We start from the raw sequence: 16667 nt of genomic DNA, 5'->3' as shown, positions 1-16667 counted from the left end.
TAAATACCCCCAATGCCGTCACTTTTCGATTTACACAACAGCAGCGGACACCTCACGGGTTGTTGGCATTTCAGTTTCAGTGTCCTGTAAGATATCGGGCGCTTTTAGAACAATAATAGACATCGGAAACCTCTTTTTCTTGGAGTTTAATTTCAGGGAAGACACAATGTATTTCAGATGGAAACAAGAATATTGGGCGAATTAAATAATTAAAATTTTGGAAAAATGAATCATGTTTCGGTACGTTTTCAAATATGTACTAATGCACGTGGAGTCAGAAAGTCCCATTTCGCTTTGATCTTCGAAAAATGCGGGAGGTGAGACGCAGATATATCAACCGATTGCGCATGATTAAGAACGTGCTGACGTCACGATTTTTCCGGGGAAAAATTGCCGCATTTTTTGTAGATCAAACCGCAATGAGACAGCCTGACATCACGTGCTAATGTAACGAATCTAACTCAATTAATTCCTTGTTGATGAAATGTTCACTCAATGAAATGTTGTCCCTCGAGCAGACACAACACCGACCAGTCAGAGGAGAAAGCTACGCCCCTTGCAACTCGCTGATTGGTCGACGCCAATCACATTAGAGCGCGAGTTGGAATACACTGGGAATGTACAGAAGAAAAAGCAACAAAAAACCGCATTCCTTTTACTTGACACACAGAAAAATTCTACGAAAAAATACAAAAAGAAGTTCTAATTCACAAGTTTAGCGTCTTTTCCACAAAATTGAACGTCTTTGATCTTTTTCCCATTCACCAACATAGAAATATCCATCACTTTTTGCGAGTTTTCATCGAAAAATACAAGTTGAACATCCAAAGAGCCATCTTCGAGATGTTGTTTCACGTAGATCTGGAACATTTTCACAAGATAGGCAGTAGGCAGGCACGCCTAGACCTACCTTCATTGGCAATTTGCTCACAGTTCCATCGTCATTATTAATCAAATAATGATTATCCAACACAAGAGCACCACCTGATGGATTCTTAGCCTTTTTGAACGTCTGAAACAGTAAATTTGTAGATTTTGTCTAGATTTGCAGCTTACAGAAGTGGTCAACTCCGAAATTGTAGTGGCCTCCGACTTGGTGAACATCGAAGAAGAAGTCGTCTTTTTCGGATTCGACACCGACGTCGAAGTAGTCGACTCGACGACACCCTTATCCTAAAAAAGTAATTTCGGTGGCCGTGGAAAAGAGAAAACTAGGCCACCAAGAGAACCTACCGAACTCTCATAAGACAGCGATGGAACATCGAAATCAATCGATTCGGCGTGTCCGAGCTGTTTGTTGAAGATAATACGTGGCTTTGACGAGTTTTTCAGCGTCTCATCCATACAAGTTTCCTCACATGAAATGAGCTTGAGGTTCTTTTCCGATGAGCGGGGCTTCTTGTCAACAGGCTTCGGGATTTGCATCTGGAAATTTGTTTTTTTTTTAAGTTTTATTTTAAATAAAACTACTTTTTTCGTAAAAAATGTTTTTGTTCACGATTCCGTGATTATTTTCATTCCGTGATTATTTTCACTCGGGAATCGCTCGCCCACTATGGGGGAGTCTACGCAAGGACAACGTAAGGACAAGGACAACATTCTAATGGAATGGAAACAATTGCCCGATTGCACCAATTCTAGTTCAAGCGAACAATGATAACTCTTGTATTCTGTATTCCTTCACGTCTCCCAGCGAGCGTAATAAATTATTATAATTATTATTATTATTTTCCACAAATTCGGTCTCGAAACGAACAAAAAACATTATATTGTAGATTGCGTAGAAGTGTATGCGCCTTCAAGAAATACAGTACCCCACTTCTCTTACTTTTTTGCAATTTTTTTCCAATTTTCCGCTATTTAAATAATTTTCGTTTTCTTCGATTTTATATAATTTTTCGTTTTCTTCGATGCTTTCTTCGATTTTTATCGACTTTTTAACGAAAGACATTCAAAAATCGATCGATTTGTGCCTTTAAGAAGTACAATACCGCAGCCTGGTCTCGGCGCAATCGAGAAACTCAAAAATAGGAGGCATGCGCCTTTAAAGAGTACTGTACTTCAATCATCTCGTTTTTCGCGATTTTCGTCCGATTTTTCTCGTTTAATAAAGAAAATCCATGAAAAATGAGAAAAAAAGCGGAGAAATTACAGTACCGCCCCAGAAATCGCTGCGAGACCCGAGTTTTTCAGTTTTCAAACCTTTAACTGCTGAACCTCTTCCATTCGTCTAGCTTCTCTAATCATCTTCTCGTTGTCCATCATTCGATTGACGTGTTTGCCACGTTGCAACAGTTCCCGAATCGCTTTATCCAAATTGTCCATCGTTTTGACTGTACAATCACAATTCACACATTCCATCGCTTGCTTCGAATTTTGAAACTGAAGGAATAATTGATTTCCTTTTTTTTCATTCAACTTTAGAATTTTAAAAATTAGGCTGCAATGCTAGAGCAACACGTTAACTAAATGCCTTAGTAAATTTTCAATTTATGAAAAAGAGTGAAGAAGAGTTAAGGAATTAAGCACATTTGTAAAAAATAATGAGAATGGTTGCAGTGGTGTTGCAAAATGTCCAAAAAAGTGATACACAACATGTACATAAAATTGGAGGGAAATTTCACAACTTTTGAATGGGGATGATGAACATCCCACAGTGAAAGCTACCAAAGAAATAAAACTGGGAGCGAATGGGTTGGGGAAATTGACTACAATTGTGATGAAAAAGACGAGAGAGATTAGTTGAATATGGAGGGGAGGGGATTCAAATAAATAATATCTACAGAATTTTCAAAAAAAAAAGGTTTGATTTAATATATTTTGCGGTGTGAATTGTAAATTTTCGAGTAGATTGAGTCGTGGATTGTGCCTAGTTTAGCGTTGAGCTTTCGAGTGATCGATGAGCCATTGGAGGGTGATATCTGGAAAACAATTCAGTTTAGAATGGTTCAAAGATTTAAAAAATTACCAATATTCTCCTTCTCTTTGCATGAAATAGAATAGCAGCAAATCTCGCGATTCTGGATTGATGACAGATTCATTCTTTCGATCAATTGCCGCTCATCAAGTGCTCCAGGCAAATCCTTCTTGTTTCCGAGCACCAAAACTGGAATAGCGTCGAGCTGTGGCTTGTCCAACAGCTGCATAAGCTCATTTCTGGATGCTTCGAGCTTCTCCTCGTCGGCAGCGTCCACCATGAAGACGATGGCGTTGACACCGCGGCAATATCGTTCCCACATCGAGCGGAACCGTGGCTGGCCCCCGATATCCCATAATTTGATCGTCACGTTGCCTTTGGTGATCTTCCGCATATTGAATCCGACTGTTGGGATCATATCTTCTGTGAATTGGCCGCTCTAAAGTGAAGAACATTGAATTTAAATTTATTTTCCAGAAAAACTAACAGCAATAACATTGACAAATGTCGTTTTTCCAGAGTTTTGGAGCCCAACAAGTGTCAACTCCATCTCCTCTTTCCAAAAAAGACTGCGAATCCAGTCGAGAACCTTATTCACCATAGCCAACATCTTGAATATTGATGTTGAATGAGGAAATTCCTGAAAAGTGCAATTCGATTGAAAAGGGTGTGTGTGTGAGAGAGCACAAAGAAAAACAGAAGGGTTTAACGGAAAACCGCTATTAATTTTGGAGCAAGCTCGCTTTTGCTGTTGAAAAAAAAACAAGTAGAAATATTGATTTTCCTTATCGCAAAATTTATTTTGCAGTAACTTTCACGAAATCAAAACCAATGAATCATCGAGAATAGTCAACAAAACACGTGATGTCTATAAAATTTTGAGAGAAACGTTTCAAAACAATAGAATTGCTAAAAGCAGATAGTTTCATTGGATAATATCGGATTGCAATAAGAGTTTTCAGTGAATATAGTCTTAATTTTTACAAATTTCTCAAGCGGACACAGTTTTTTGCTCAGTTTGCTCGATTTTCTAAAATCTGAATTTACGTTTGTCTAACCCATTCTCAATGAATGTATGGAATTTTTGAAAAAACTAATGAATAATCAGTCTATTTCCTTGAAAATTCTCAAAAAATCGATAGAAAATCCCGAAAATCCGTCGAAAATTACGAAATCCAAAGCCAAATCAGTGCGACAAGGAGCCAATCGAACGACCGCTGACATCAAAGGCGCACGCAGTTTCGAGGACGGGTTTCGCCGCGATCGAGTGTGTCGATTTACGCAGCACGCGGCACACCGGCGACCATCCTTCACCGTTTTTCAGCTTTTCAGCGTTGAATGCACGCTTCGGAAGCCGTTCAACAACAACTAAAGGACGACTGGGATAATCGCGAGTTTGAGCAGGTTAGTAGACGGAAAAAAATGATGGAAATCGATTGAAATGTGAATGAAAATTGATTAAAAATGGTTGTTGAAATTTTTGAATATTTTTAACTGCGGTGTTGAAATAGCTTTTCACTTCAGTAGGTTGTGATTTTATACAATTTTACAACAAATATTCATGTGTGAATTCATATCTCCCACACTAACCCGTACTAACTTTCAGATTATTGCCGATAACATCAAGAACATCGCTAACTTCTTGTCCAGCTTTGGTTTGTAGAAAAATTATTATTTTAAATTAATTCCTTTAAAAAATATCTGATTTCTTCCAGAGCTCTCTTGCCGCACAAAACTAGCGACTCTCAGCGACAAGCTTAACCTTTTGGAACGAAAGGTCGAATTTCTTGAAGCCCGTGTCACCAAAGGAGATACTCTTTCGTAATAATGTCTGCAACTGCCGGAAGAGTCGTCCGTGCCGGACAACACGCCGTTCGCACCGTCGCTCCAATCAAATCCAACAATTCCGCCGAGGCACGCATGTCGGTTCTCGCCGCTTATAAGGAGTTCCAACGTCTCACTCCAAAGTTCTGGTGGGATTTCGGACTTCATGATATGCCGCTCGGCGTGTTCCGTGCTGTCATCAAGAAGCAATTCACAAAGAACGGACATCTCACCGATGTTCGTGTCGTTGACAGACTTGTCGGAGAAACTCATCAGGTTTTTGAATAAAATTTAAATTTTCTAAACTCTAATTGTCACTTTCAGCACATGAAATCGATCCGTTACGCATTCTACAACCCGGATCACGTGCGCAACTACCTGTTCGCTGAAAATGTCGAAGCCAAGCCAAAGGACTTCCTCTCCAAATTCCTCAACGGAAAGGAATAGATTTTTTATTTTTCAGTGTTTTATGTGTAATTGTAAAGTAAATTCTCGTATTTTAAATCGAATCGGCTGATACTAGAAGGAATAAAATCTGATTTTTTGACTTAAAAATTGATTTGGCAGGTTCTACGACCTAATTTTATTTCTTTTTCGATTTTTTTTGTTTATTTTGATTGAATTTTATTTTTCCTGGTAGATGATCCCTTCACGAAGTGCCAGAATCATCGCAAAGCTACAACGACTACACTCGACTACTTCAGCCGCTTCAGTATCTTCTATTGATGTAAAAGAGGTAAAACATATAAAAATAAGCTATTTATCTGTAGAAAAATTATTTTAGGTCGAAAAATTCGGAGACTTGTCTGCAGAATGGGCTGATGAACTGGGTCCCTTCCACGCACTTCACTCATTAAACAGGATTCGAGTTCCTTGGATTGTCGATAATGTTAGAAAAAGCGATCAGAAGGCTCCTCCTCGATTAGTGGACGTTGGAAGCGGAGGGGGTCTTTTGTCGATTCCACTGGCCAGAAGTGGATTCGATGTTACAGGAATTGATGCGACGAAGCAAGCTGTAAGGGAGATTTTCCCATTTTTCTGGGAATTTATGCAAAATCAGCTCTAAGACATCAAAAACTATGAAAATTTATCGGTTTTCTCACTGAAATATTGTCATTTTTTCAATTTCTTTGATTGAAATTGCGTTTTAAATTACCAAAAACGATCTGATTTTTAAATTTTGCAAAAAGCAAAATGCCGCACAGAAAAGAGGCGGGGCGATTTGGCAACCCTGCGGCACGGTTTTTTCTTCTGTTATTTTCGCAAAAATCGCCAATTTTACACAGTTTTTTGCAATAAAATTTTGATTTCACTTGTTTTATTCACTTTCTATTAAATATTGTGTGAATATTTCATGTTTTGCAACCAATTTTGCATAAAATGTTCTCAAAATCCAACATTTCAGTGAGAAAATCGATAAATTTTAATGTTTTGGATTAAAATAGAGCTGATCTTGCCTAATTATACTGGGTTTAAATGAATAATTTCCAGGTAGAAGCTGCGAATCAGTCCCTCACAGCGAAACCCCTTCAAATTGCCGGAATCTCGAAGCGCCTCCGGTTCGAGCATACCAGCGTCGAGGATTTCTGTCAGAAGCCACACAATAAATCGGGTACATTTCTTCTTCCTATAGGAACATTTCATTGTTATCAGGGAGATAATTTCGCTTGTCAGCTGTCACATGAGATTTATCTCCTAGAATTTGGAAAAAAATGTTACTCAGAGGCCAGGAATGCAGAATAATCCCCATTTAGTGAAGTGTTTCACAATGTTTGCACTTCGATTTTCAACATATTTTGACAGCTGCATTTTTCCTAAAAGACTCTGTTAATTGCATGACTTCTTTTCCGTCTCTCCGTCTCTCTGCTGCTGCTCTGCTGGTTGACGTCTTCTTCAGAAGCTTCAAGCGCCAAACTATCGATTTTGAAGAGCCCCCGACAAGTTTTTTTCACAGAAAAAGTGCTAAATATTTCAATAAAGCCGGTTTTCGGTTTTCACCCGGGGGTAATCGGAAGGATTACTACCCCATTATACCTTGTAGTGAAGAATAGTTGTTTGTAATGGAGGAATTGGATGGGTATTGTTCAGTGTACTGTACAGCGCCAGCAGTGGCTTATTGCAGTCTGTAAAAGTTATAAAAGTAGTCCTAGAAGCCCCCAAGTTTGGGCAGGAATTTCCGCATTCTCTCAAAACATCTCAATTAATCTTCCTCCTCGCGCACTACACACCATCTTCACAGTTGACTTGAAATTGAGTCTTCTCGACGAATTTCCTTTCTTTTTTGTTGAAAAAAGTGTTGATCCAACCCAATTCAATTCGATTTCCGGTGCCCCCTTGGAATAATTTTGGATACAAAGCTTTCAACTCTTCTGTTCTGTTCTCTATTTCCCTATTTTGCTCGCCGTCTTCTCCTCCTCCACCCGTCCGGCTTCTCCTCTTCTTGGACATTTTATCGATTTTGTTCTTCTTCGGTGTTGTGTCTCTCTCTCTCTCCCCCCCCCCTTTTCGATGTGTGGGCCAACACAACAATCCCCACATTTCTGCGTCTCGTGTTCTCACCCTCATCCGGTTGTGTCTGCGTCTATGGCTTGTAGGTTCTCGAACTTTCAGTTCTAGATGTCCTAGACTTCAATTTTGAAGGTCTCAACTGGATATTATTACAGTTCGGAAGTCTTGAATAATACTAGATCCAACCCAGATGTCCTCAGATGTTATTTGATCTCTCCAGTCTCTCGCCGTCGCTCCCTTCTCTCAGTCCATTTTGGACGCTCATTTCGACCGCCATCCCGTTTGGGGTTAACCGCGGAGAGAGTGAGTGAGAAAGGGAATGAGCGCTCAAATTCACTCTCACTCACACTCACACGCAGCAGCATCATCTCGTAGACCCTCTCTGGTTGTTGCTGTCTCTGATGACAAACATTCCCTAACTGGGCGCCCCTGTGTTCGTCGTTGCCACGTGTCATTCTATGTCGGCGATTCGGCCATTTGAAGCTCGATCCACGTGTCGCTAGGACAGCTGACGTCATCTTTTCAACTATTATGTTTACTGCGATTATACGAATCAATTGGTGAAATTATTTAGAATAACCTATTTTTTGAGTTGTTTACGATTTTGAAGTCACTTGACTGAAAACTTTCACAGAAAAGGTCTTAAATGAAATGAAACTCTTGCGTAGACTTGATGAAGTTCTGTGAAACTCCTACGTACTCTTGAATAGTAATCGAAAATTATTGATTTCTACTTCCAATCTACTCAAAAGTTAAAAAATATTTCGCAACACATCTTTTCCCCATTCTTTTCTGTATTTTTTAGCAATTTACCTTAAAATCTTCAATAATTCCAGCCTACGATGCAGTCGTCGCTTCGGAAATTGTCGAACACGTCGCCGATCTTCCCGGATTCATTGGCTGCCTCGCTGAGCTGGCTCGCCCCGGTGCCCCGCTCTTCATCACAACTATCAACAGAACGTGGCTGAGCAAATTGGCAGCTATTTGGCTTGCAGAGGTTTGATTTTTTTCTTTCTTTTTTTTTTGGAAATAAATTTGAAAATTTTCAGAATGTACTCAAAATCGTGCCGCCCGGAGTCCACGACTGGGAAAAATTCATCACACCCGCCGAGCTCACTTCACATCTCGAAAAAGCGGGTTGCCGGGTGACGGCGGTGCATGGATTAATGTTTCATCCGGTTGGAAATCACTGGACATGGATCGAATCGACTCAGTGTAATTACGGAATTTTGGCAGTGAAGAATTAGATTTGAAGATTTTTTGTTTAGTGTTGCTAGTTTTTTTTTCATGTTTCCATATGTTACTGGTGCTATTTTTTTTAATTTTCAAAAAAAAAAATAATTTGAGACCTAACTCTTTTAAATGTCAAACAATTGGGTTTGATCTACCCGCAAAATATCTGATTTTCAACAACTTTATTCTCTGCGTCTCTCCCTCCCTCCCTCTCACTCTCTTTCTTCAGTTTTTATAATTATTTTCTTGAATTCTAAAATTTCCTTTTTGAAATTCAACTTTTCTTTCAGTTTCTCTTTCCCCGCAATTTTCCAAATCACAATCCGATCAATTTTCAGGAGTTCCAACCAATTCCCCGAAAAACTCGCTCGAAATGGATGAGGAATACGATGCCATCGTTCTCGGAACCGGCCTCAAGGAGTGCATCATCTCGGGAATGCTGTCGGTTTCCGGAAAGAAGGTTCTCCACATTGACCGAAACAACTATTATGGAGGAGAGTCAGCTTCACTGACTCCACTTGAGCAACTCTACGAGAAATTCCACGGTCCACAAGCCAAGCCACAACAGGAGATGGGACGTGGACGTGACTGGAACGTCGACTTGATTCCAAAGTTTTTGATGGCCAACGGGCCATTGGTCAAGCTTCTCATCCATACTGGAGTCACTCGCTACTTGGAATTCAAGTCGATTGAGGCCTCGTTCGTTGTGAAGGGTGGAAAGATCTACAAGGTGCCGGCCGATGAGATGGAGGCTCTTGCCACTTCCCTTATGGGAATGTTCGAGAAACGTCGCTTCAAGAAGTTCCTCGTCTGGGTGCAACAATTCGATGAGAACAAGGAGGACACTTGGCAAGGACTTGACCCACACAACAGCACAATGCAGCAGGTTTACGAGAAGTTTGGCCTTGACGAGAACACCGCCGATTTCACCGGACACGCGCTGGCCCTCTACCGTGACGATGAGCACAAGAATCAACCATACGCTCCAGCTGTTGAGAAGATCCGATTGTACTCTGACTCATTGGCTCGTTATGGAAAGTCACCATACTTGTACCCATTGTACGGATTGGGAGAACTTCCACAGGGATTCGCTCGTCTCTCGGCCATCTACGGAGGAACCTACATGCTCGACAAGCCAGTCGACGAGATTGTGATGGAGAATGGAAAGGCTATTGGAGTCAAGTGTGGAGATGAGATTGTCCGTGGAAAGCAGATCTACTGCGATCCCTCATACGCCAAGGATCGTGTCAAGAAGACTGGACAAGTTGTCCGAGCCATTTGTTTGTTGAACCATCCAATTCCAAATACAAATGATGCTCAATCCTGCCAGATTATCATTCCACAAAAGCAAGTTGGAAGACATTATGGTAAATTTATAGTCTTGGAAAAGCAGCGCGTCGCACAGAAAAGAGGTAGGGCGTAATTTTGCAATCTTGCGGCACGGGTTTTTCCTACTTTTTTTGTTAATGTTTGAATGAAAATATTATCGAATTTAATTATCCGAAGACTAAAATAGTCTCACGATCCTATGAGAATTAGGTAAAATTGAAACTTTATTGAAAAATAAATTAAAAGGAGGAAAAACCGAGCCGCCGGTTTGCCAATTTACTCTCCGCCTCTTTTTCTGTGCGACTCGCTGCTTTTTGCAAAACTCACGCTTTCAGCATCACTAATTCCCTTTTTTTCAGACATCTACATCTCATGCTGCTCCAACACGAACATGGTGACACCAAAGGGATGGTATTTGGCAATGGTCTCCACCACTGTCGAGACAGCCAATCCAGAGGCTGAAGTTCTTCCAGGACTTCAACTTCTTGGCGCAATTGCCGAGAAGTTCATTCAGATTTCCGATGTTTATGAGCCATCTGACTTGGGATCTGAGTCACAGATCTTCATCTCTCAATCTTATGATGCTACGACTCACTTTGAAACCACTTGCAAGGTAATTTAAAGAATTTAAAACAATTTTTGAAAGAAATTATAATTATTCATTTTTCAGGACGTGCTCAACATGTTCGAACGTGGAACGACCAAAGAATTCGACTTCACCAACATCACTCACTTGTCGTTGAATGATCAGGAATAATTGAATATCCATTCCCTTCTTTTGAGTACTCTGATTTGACGCTTCTGATGCTGCTTTTGCTCTTTTTTGTCGCCTCTATAAAAAAAACGATTCCCGTTCCGTTTGTTTCTCCTGTCCAATGTTCATTTTCAACCGATTTTAATTTATTGTATTTTCTCTTTTCCAGTCTCTATCCTCATGTGATTCCCCGAGAACCCTTTTTTTAAATTTCAATTTTCGTCCCGAAAACAAAATTTCTTCCCACTATTTCCTTTGTATTTAACTTTACAATTCCCAAACAAAGTCCGCTTCGTAAATCTATAAATCACTTTATCCTTTTGAAGTACTTCATTACAGAAATACAATTATTATCACGATCAGAAAGTTTGGATAGGATGGGATTACATTTGATGAAGGGAGATCATTTCCATTTGAAAATTGGAGAAGAATAAGCATATATGTTTTTACATAATTGATTAAAGAAAAAATCCCAGTTTAAGCCATCACAAGCAGAGCATCGAGCTGATCATCGACACGTTGCATCATCTTTTTGTACAAATCCTCCATATTCTCGAGCAATGCCATTTTCAGTCCGAATTGTAGAGACTCGTCTTTAGCGAGAAGAGCACGTGTGACGACCGCATATGTTTCACAATCGTTGCGAAAAGCCTGAAAAATAGAAAATTTGACTCAAATTAGTCAATGAGTAACTTGAAAACTTACCGATTCGAGTTGCTTCTTCTTAATATGGAAACGCATCATTTGCTCATCGTTGAGCTTCGCAAGCTTCAACTCCCTCACCATCGCCTTCTCCTCGTCCGCCGAGTCATCTTCAGTGGCTAGTGATGAGAGACGGAGAGTAGAGAATCCAGCTGAAATTATATATTGTTTTTCGAAAAAGCCCCCGCCGGTTGTCAATGGTTACCTTCGTCTTCTTCCTTTCTCGCTGGCGGCTCATACTTGACAGTGGAGAGGAGAGCAGATTGGAAGGCTTTGAGATGACCAAAGAGTCTGGAAAACATTGATTTTTTGAGGGAAATATTAAAAATTAGAGAATAAATATTAGTTTTTCAGGGAATTTCGAAATTCATACTTATTCGTGTTGGGGTGCATTGTAATGTCGGGCATACTTGAACCACCACTGATAGCAGACCCATTCATAGCAACTGGGTGAGCAGCGGCAGAAGCAGAAGCAGCAGCAGCTGAAACCACTGGAGCCGGCAGAGAAGAAGGCATAACTATTTCGATTCTGCCAATTTGACGGGGCACAAACGCAGGTTGGGGCGTGGTCGGTGGTGGTTGTGGTGGACTAAAACGGATTACACAAACGTGAAAATTTGCCCCGCGGGGAATATGGTACCGGGTCTCGACACGAAAAATTTTTGTTAAATACTTACAAACAGGTGCGCACCTTTAAAGAGTACTGTAGCTTCTAAATTTCCTAGCAGTGCTTTCAATTGTTTTTCTCACGATTTGTTAAAATAAAAAATGATTTTCAACAAAAAATCGACAAATATTTCAGTACACTTTAAAGGCGCATACCTGTTTGTATTTATCAAAAAAAAAAACTGTCGCTTGGAGACCACGAACCGTATTTTTGGAGCAAAACTCTCAAAAAATTTGGCGTCTGGGTAATGAACTTACGCTGTAGGGAGTTGTGGTGGTATTGGTTGCTGTTGTTGCTGTTGTTGCTGAATAGGTGTAGTGGTATAATAAGAATTGACTTGAACTGGCGGTTGAGCAGGTTGTGGGGCTGAAAATTCAAAAATTGACACTAAATAGATATCGAAAAATTTCAAGAAAAGCTTTTATGGCGGTTCCAAAAATTTCGAAAAAATGGGCCAATTTTAACTAAACCCTGAATTTTCGGCAATTTTCCCTGGTCGCAGCGGTTATAAATTCATTTTTTTGTTCGATTATTGTTTTATTTTACAGATAAAAATCTATTTCCGGCCGTTGTGACTCTTGAAAATCGGCGAAATTTCAGATTTGAGTTAAGAAATAGCCCTTTTTTTGAGAAATTCCTTTAGTGACTCCTCTTACTCTCTCTAACAATCATCTTCGGAGTTGCTTCAACTTCCATTGGCACTGAATAGGATACTGAAACTGGACTTGCACCAGTTCTGATTTGATTATATGTGTTGTTGGATTGCTGGTACTCATATTGATTATTGGAAACATGTGGAGGACTTTCCAATTCCATATCATCTGCCGTCGGTGGTGGAATGAACGATGCAGATTTTGAAGCTTTTGGAGTTGGTGGAGCTGGAGATGGCGATGCTGCTGCTTCAGTTTTCGGTGGAAGTGGGATTTGAGGAAGCTCTTCCTTCACACTCTTCTTTGGTTGAGTTTCTCGTACATCTTTCCGATCATCATCTGACAACTCTCTACGTCTCTTCTGTCGTGCTTCATTATCTTTGACTCGAGACTTCTCATCAAACGATTCATCGTCGAACGAATCAACATCATCCGATTTTCTCGAGTGAGCACTGCCCGATCTTCCCGAGCTACGAGACCGGCTTCTGGTATTCGATCGGCTTCTCGATCGATTCTGACTTCTACTACGATGCCGAGAGACTCTTCCATTTCTAGATGCCGGCGACTTTGATCTAGACACACTTCTTGAGCGGCTTCTCGATCGGCTTCTCGACGGACTTCTGCTTCTAGATCGGCTCTTCGATCGTCCTCTTCTCACTGGTGGCGACGCAGATCTCTTCGAAGACTCTTGTGAATCAGAACGACGACGGCGGCGTTGACTGTTGCTTCGAACCTGCTTGGCACGCTGATAGGCACAATAACGACGTATATCACGGAACCAAGAGAGATCACAACGGCATCCCATGAATTCACGATCCGAATATCTGAAAATGGAGAGGGTTGCTTTGAATTTCTTATTTTCGGCAATTCTACAATATTTTATTGAAAAATAGTGTCAAAATATATAAATTCACACAATTTATCTAAAAACACCATTCTTTTCAGCTGAGAAACTAGAAAAAAATGGAGCAATAGGCCATTTTATAGAATTTCCGCCTATCCCTGATCCACTTACGTCTCCATAAACTCCTTAGCCTCATCACGATTCTCAAATCGAACAGCCACGAATATCTTGCTCTTATCTTGAGCCACTTTCACGAAATCGAACGAGATTTTTCCAACTTTTTCGCCAATATATTCCCTAAAACAGGCATATAATTAAAAGGGCAGTGTGGGAGAATTTCACAATTTCGTGGGGGGCCACAACTTTTTTGGAGTCTGAAAATGAATTAGGTATGTTGAATATAGAATAGCTCGTGCATTTGGTGTTAATTCAAAAGCATGAGAAATATATTCCATTTGAGAAAAAAGAGACGGGGGAAAAAGAGAAAGAGATGGGTGGGGGGTGTCACACACTCGAATATATATATTGATATGTAATACACTCACAATGTGAAAACTGGTGGAAAATTTTAGAGACTTGTAATTGTAATTGTAAATCATTTGTTGCAAAATTCGTTGCAAAAGAAAAGACCGTATCCCACAGCGCGACATCATCAAATTATTTTAGAATGAATTAGAATTAATGTTGGGTGTGTGTGTGTGTGTGTGTGTGGGAAAATAATCTCCCTGTAGGTAATAATCAACACATAGTAGGATAGAACTCTCTTTTCCGACTGAAATATAATAATGATTATACTGATTATTGATTTGGAAATTTAAATATCTGAAATGATTTTGAATAGAAAACTTGGCAAAAAACTTTCAATCAAACATTTTCTCTCTACAAATAGCCTACTTGATCTCTTCCGTCGAAATATCACCATGAAGTCCTCGAATAAAAATCGTGTGCTTCGACTGAGGAACTTGCGTCTCATTGATTCTCGGCAAATTGTTGTAGTGATGATGATGGTTATTGTTGTTGTTGTTGTAATTATTGTGACGGAAACCTCCACCGCCACGATGATTGTTATATCCATAGTTGTTATTGTGATACATTATTATTATAGGTTCACTGGAATAAATATATGCACTGTATCAATATATATATATAAAATAAGAAATTAATAGCGAGAATACTTCTGAAACTGGGGAGGAATTGGGGGCACGCACACACACAGCGATAGTAAAATACTAACAGCAACGACGGCCAGTCGCCTTTCCATCCCCAGCACAGCACATCGAGACGGATAGATAGAGAGAGAGAGATTACATAAAAACGAGAGAATCATACGAAAAAGAGAAATAATTTAGAGAAATAACGTGGTAAACGTGGATGGTGAGTAGAATGCAAAGAGTGAGAGAGAGAGAAATAGATAGGAGACGAGAATACATTCGAGGAGAAAAAATACGCAGAACCAAATAGTATTTATTAACGTGGCGTTTTGGGACGCTACAAAATGAAATTGATCGGTGCAAATATTGCTTTTGGCGGGAGATTTGAATGCAATATTTGGAAAAAAAGATGACAGAGAAATTGCTAATACTAAATTTTTTCTGGAGTGAGAAAGAAATTCTGATAAAAAGTTCCAGCAATAAGTGTAGAAAAAAGTTTAATAGGCATTTTTCGTTTTTAGTTTCAAAAATACAGTAGCTGCAGGTCTCGACACGACAACATTTTGTGACATGAAAAAAGACGCGCGCCTTTAAAGATTACTGTAGCTTCAAACTCTCATTGTTGCAGAATTTTCATAGATTTTTCAGGAAAATGTATGTGTTTTAGTGTTATATTCTTTAAACGAACACACATACTTTTGGGAAATCGATGAAAATTCCAGATCAACGAAAGTTAAAAATTACAGTAATCTTTAAAGCCGCACACATTTTTTTTTCCTTTACCAAAACTTTGTCGTGTTGAGACCTTCGCACAAAATTTCGAATTTTCTGCTTTATAACGAGGTACAGTACCCCACGAGGAATGAAATCTGGCAAAGTCAATCCTCAAACTATTCTATGAAACCACTGTTCAATAGAAAATAATTTCTGCGAATGGAGGAACGTTCTATATATTCAATTCCTTCTTTATATCTCGACCAAAATCTCCATTTTAAAGATTTTCATCTTCGCGGTGGGTGACCCATTTTCGGAATTACTGGCACGAAATGTCGATAAGGAAGAAGAAGACGTGAATTTGGAGAAAAAAAATACATACTTAACAAAAAAAACTCAATAACTTATAAGCTGAGAGAAATAGGATTAAGAGTAGTTGAAGAGCTCAGCGCACATAGAAAGAAGGTGACAATGTGTCTAATGAGAACTGGTGGAATTTGTGAGCCGACTCTCTTATCAAAGTGAAAACGAAAAAGCTGTGGCAGAGCTTTCAGGTGAAAAATGAAAAACGAAAAACAAGCCAACCGTTAATTATTTTTACTTGTGTTGGCGTTGTGTGCGAGTGTTGACATATACGCGGTTTCCCGTGGTTACACTGCCTTCAAACAAACTGAATAATGTGACGATTTATGGCTTTTTAGGAAAGAACGACTGCTGGTGGAAGGGGACAATGCACAATATGCTTTTGACTTGCAAATTTTACAATCGATCAATTGGACGCTGCTAGAGCAGATTCTCTAATTGGATCGATTTTATTGCAAGGTTCGCAACACATTGTGTGGCATTGCTTATCGAGAAGGAGTGTACGTATTTTAGTTGTCAAAAATACGAAGTGATTCATCATAGTGGAAGAACCATTGCAATACCTGCACTATCGATAGTAAGTAGTGATAATGAAGTATGTAACGAAAGTGAGTGTATATTTGCAAAGCGGAAGAAGGAATAAGAACGGACGAACTGGGGTCCAAAATAAGTATTTTTCGGATAATTTTCACTGTAACCGTATGCTAAAGCCTGTAAAAATGACCCCACGTGGTGTCAGGCTGTCTCATAGCGGTTTGATCTCCAAAAAATGCGGGAATTTTTTCCCAGAAAAATTGTGACGTCAGCACGTTCCATGCGAAATCAGACGAGATGTCTGCGTCTAAATTCCTGCATTTTTTGTAGATCAAAGCGAAATGGTACTTTCTGACTCCACGTGTGACCCGGTACCAAGATACTACGAGGAAGTGAACCCGAGAATGCACTGTAAATAGGGAGCAAAAGCCAAGATATGGGCGGAGCCTATTTCTCGATTTTTTGTAGGTCGGAGAC

At 39.7% G+C, this 16667-nt stretch overlaps 7 protein-coding genes and 1 non-coding gene across 15 annotated transcripts; 4 read left to right on the top strand and 4 right to left on the bottom strand.

Moving 5' to 3' along the window:
* Nucleotides 1-640: 640 nt before the first annotated feature.
* Y57G11C.14 (uncharacterized protein) lies at nt 641-2395 on the bottom strand. The gene is made up of 5 exons (NM_070391.2): nt 2203-2395; nt 1234-1425; nt 1057-1173; nt 911-1012; nt 641-861 (listed from the first exon to the last, which is right to left on the bottom strand). Exons 1-5 carry the CDS (start codon nt 2359-2361, stop codon nt 703-705), a joined length of 729 nt encoding a protein of 242 aa, NP_502792.1. The 5' UTR covers nt 2362-2395; the 3' UTR covers nt 641-702.
* On the bottom strand, nt 957-977 carry 21ur-14936. Its single transcript, NR_060738.1, has one exon.
* Nucleotides 2396-2478: 83 nt separating the features above from the next.
* On the bottom strand, nt 2479-3557 carry arl-8 (ADP-ribosylation factor-like protein 8B). The gene is made up of 3 exons (NM_070390.10): nt 3405-3557; nt 2969-3356; nt 2479-2921 (listed from the first exon to the last, which is right to left on the bottom strand). The coding sequence occupies exons 1-3, from the start codon at nt 3525-3527 to the stop codon at nt 2875-2877; spliced, it is 558 nt and encodes a 185-aa protein (NP_502791.1). The 5' UTR covers nt 3528-3557; the 3' UTR covers nt 2479-2874.
* Nucleotides 3558-4191: 634 nt separating this feature from the next.
* On the top strand, nt 4192-5264 carry Y57G11C.1147 (Protein BRICK1). The gene is made up of 4 exons (NM_001380539.2): nt 4192-4321; nt 4524-4572; nt 4633-5017; nt 5066-5264. Exons 1-3 carry the CDS (start codon nt 4256-4258, stop codon nt 4740-4742), a joined length of 225 nt encoding a protein of 74 aa, NP_001367161.1. The 5' UTR covers nt 4192-4255; the 3' UTR covers nt 4743-5017; nt 5066-5264.
* Nucleotides 4244-5285, top strand: nuo-3 (NADH dehydrogenase [ubiquinone] 1 alpha subcomplex subunit 6). Its single transcript, NM_001392444.2, has 3 exons — nt 4244-4321; nt 4633-5017; nt 5066-5285. The coding sequence occupies exons 2-3, from the start codon at nt 4745-4747 to the stop codon at nt 5186-5188; spliced, it is 396 nt and encodes a 131-aa protein (NP_001379245.1). The 5' UTR covers nt 4244-4321; nt 4633-4744; the 3' UTR covers nt 5189-5285.
* Nucleotides 5286-5381: 96 nt separating this feature from the next.
* Nucleotides 5382-8602, top strand: coq-3 (Ubiquinone biosynthesis O-methyltransferase, mitochondrial; the record flags this gene model as incomplete). 3 transcript variants are annotated; one of them, NM_001047580.5, is made up of 5 exons in its annotated part: nt 5382-5477; nt 5526-5756; nt 6233-6353; nt 8086-8246; nt 8299-8602. In NM_001047580.5, 5 exons carry the CDS (start codon nt 5382-5384, stop codon nt 8494-8496), a joined length of 807 nt encoding a protein of 268 aa, NP_001041045.1. In that variant the 3' UTR covers nt 8497-8602. The 3 variants fall into 3 exon arrangements, 1 of the variants encoding a protein (NP_001041045.1); NR_131651.1 differs by lacking the exons at nt 5382-5477; nt 5526-5756 and having other exon boundaries at nt 8299-8496; NR_131652.1 differs by lacking the exons at nt 5382-5477; nt 5526-5756; nt 6233-6353 and having other exon boundaries at nt 8299-8496.
* Nucleotides 8603-8818: 216 nt separating this feature from the next.
* On the top strand, nt 8819-10888 carry gdi-1 (Rab GDP dissociation inhibitor; the record flags this gene model as incomplete). Of its 3 annotated transcripts, none has more annotated exons than NM_001047578.5 (3): nt 8819-9849; nt 10171-10424; nt 10482-10888. In NM_001047578.5, the coding sequence occupies 3 exons, from the start codon at nt 8856-8858 to the stop codon at nt 10566-10568; spliced, it is 1335 nt and encodes a 444-aa protein (NP_001041043.1). The 3 variants fall into 3 exon arrangements, with proteins under 3 accessions (NP_001041043.1, NP_001041044.1, NP_001255836.1); NM_001047579.7 differs by having other exon boundaries at nt 8856-9894; nt 10482-10568; NM_001268907.3 differs by lacking the exon at nt 8819-9849 and having other exon boundaries at nt 10203-10424; nt 10482-10568.
* On the bottom strand, nt 10863-14675 carry melo-1 (the record flags this gene model as incomplete). 4 transcript variants are annotated; one of them, NM_070384.6, is made up of 8 exons in its annotated part: nt 10863-11216; nt 11271-11419; nt 11473-11558; nt 11641-11856; nt 12192-12300; nt 12591-13408; nt 13600-13725; nt 14323-14538. In NM_070384.6, the coding sequence occupies 8 exons, from the start codon at nt 14520-14522 to the stop codon at nt 11043-11045; spliced, it is 1878 nt and encodes a 625-aa protein (NP_502785.2). The 4 variants fall into 4 exon arrangements, with proteins under 4 accessions (NP_502785.2, NP_502786.1, NP_001379285.1 ...); NM_070385.7 differs by lacking the exon at nt 11641-11856; NM_001392443.1 differs by having other exon boundaries at nt 10885-11419; nt 11473-13408; nt 13600-14200; nt 14323-14675.
* Between the last annotated feature and the right edge of the window lie 1992 nt (nt 14676-16667).

Source organism: Caenorhabditis elegans, chromosome IV (assembly GCF_000002985.6).
Source record: "Caenorhabditis elegans chromosome IV".
NCBI classification, from domain to species: domain Eukaryota; kingdom Metazoa; phylum Nematoda; class Chromadorea; order Rhabditida; family Rhabditidae; genus Caenorhabditis; species Caenorhabditis elegans.
This window is presented reverse-complemented; position numbering and strand designations above follow the sequence as displayed.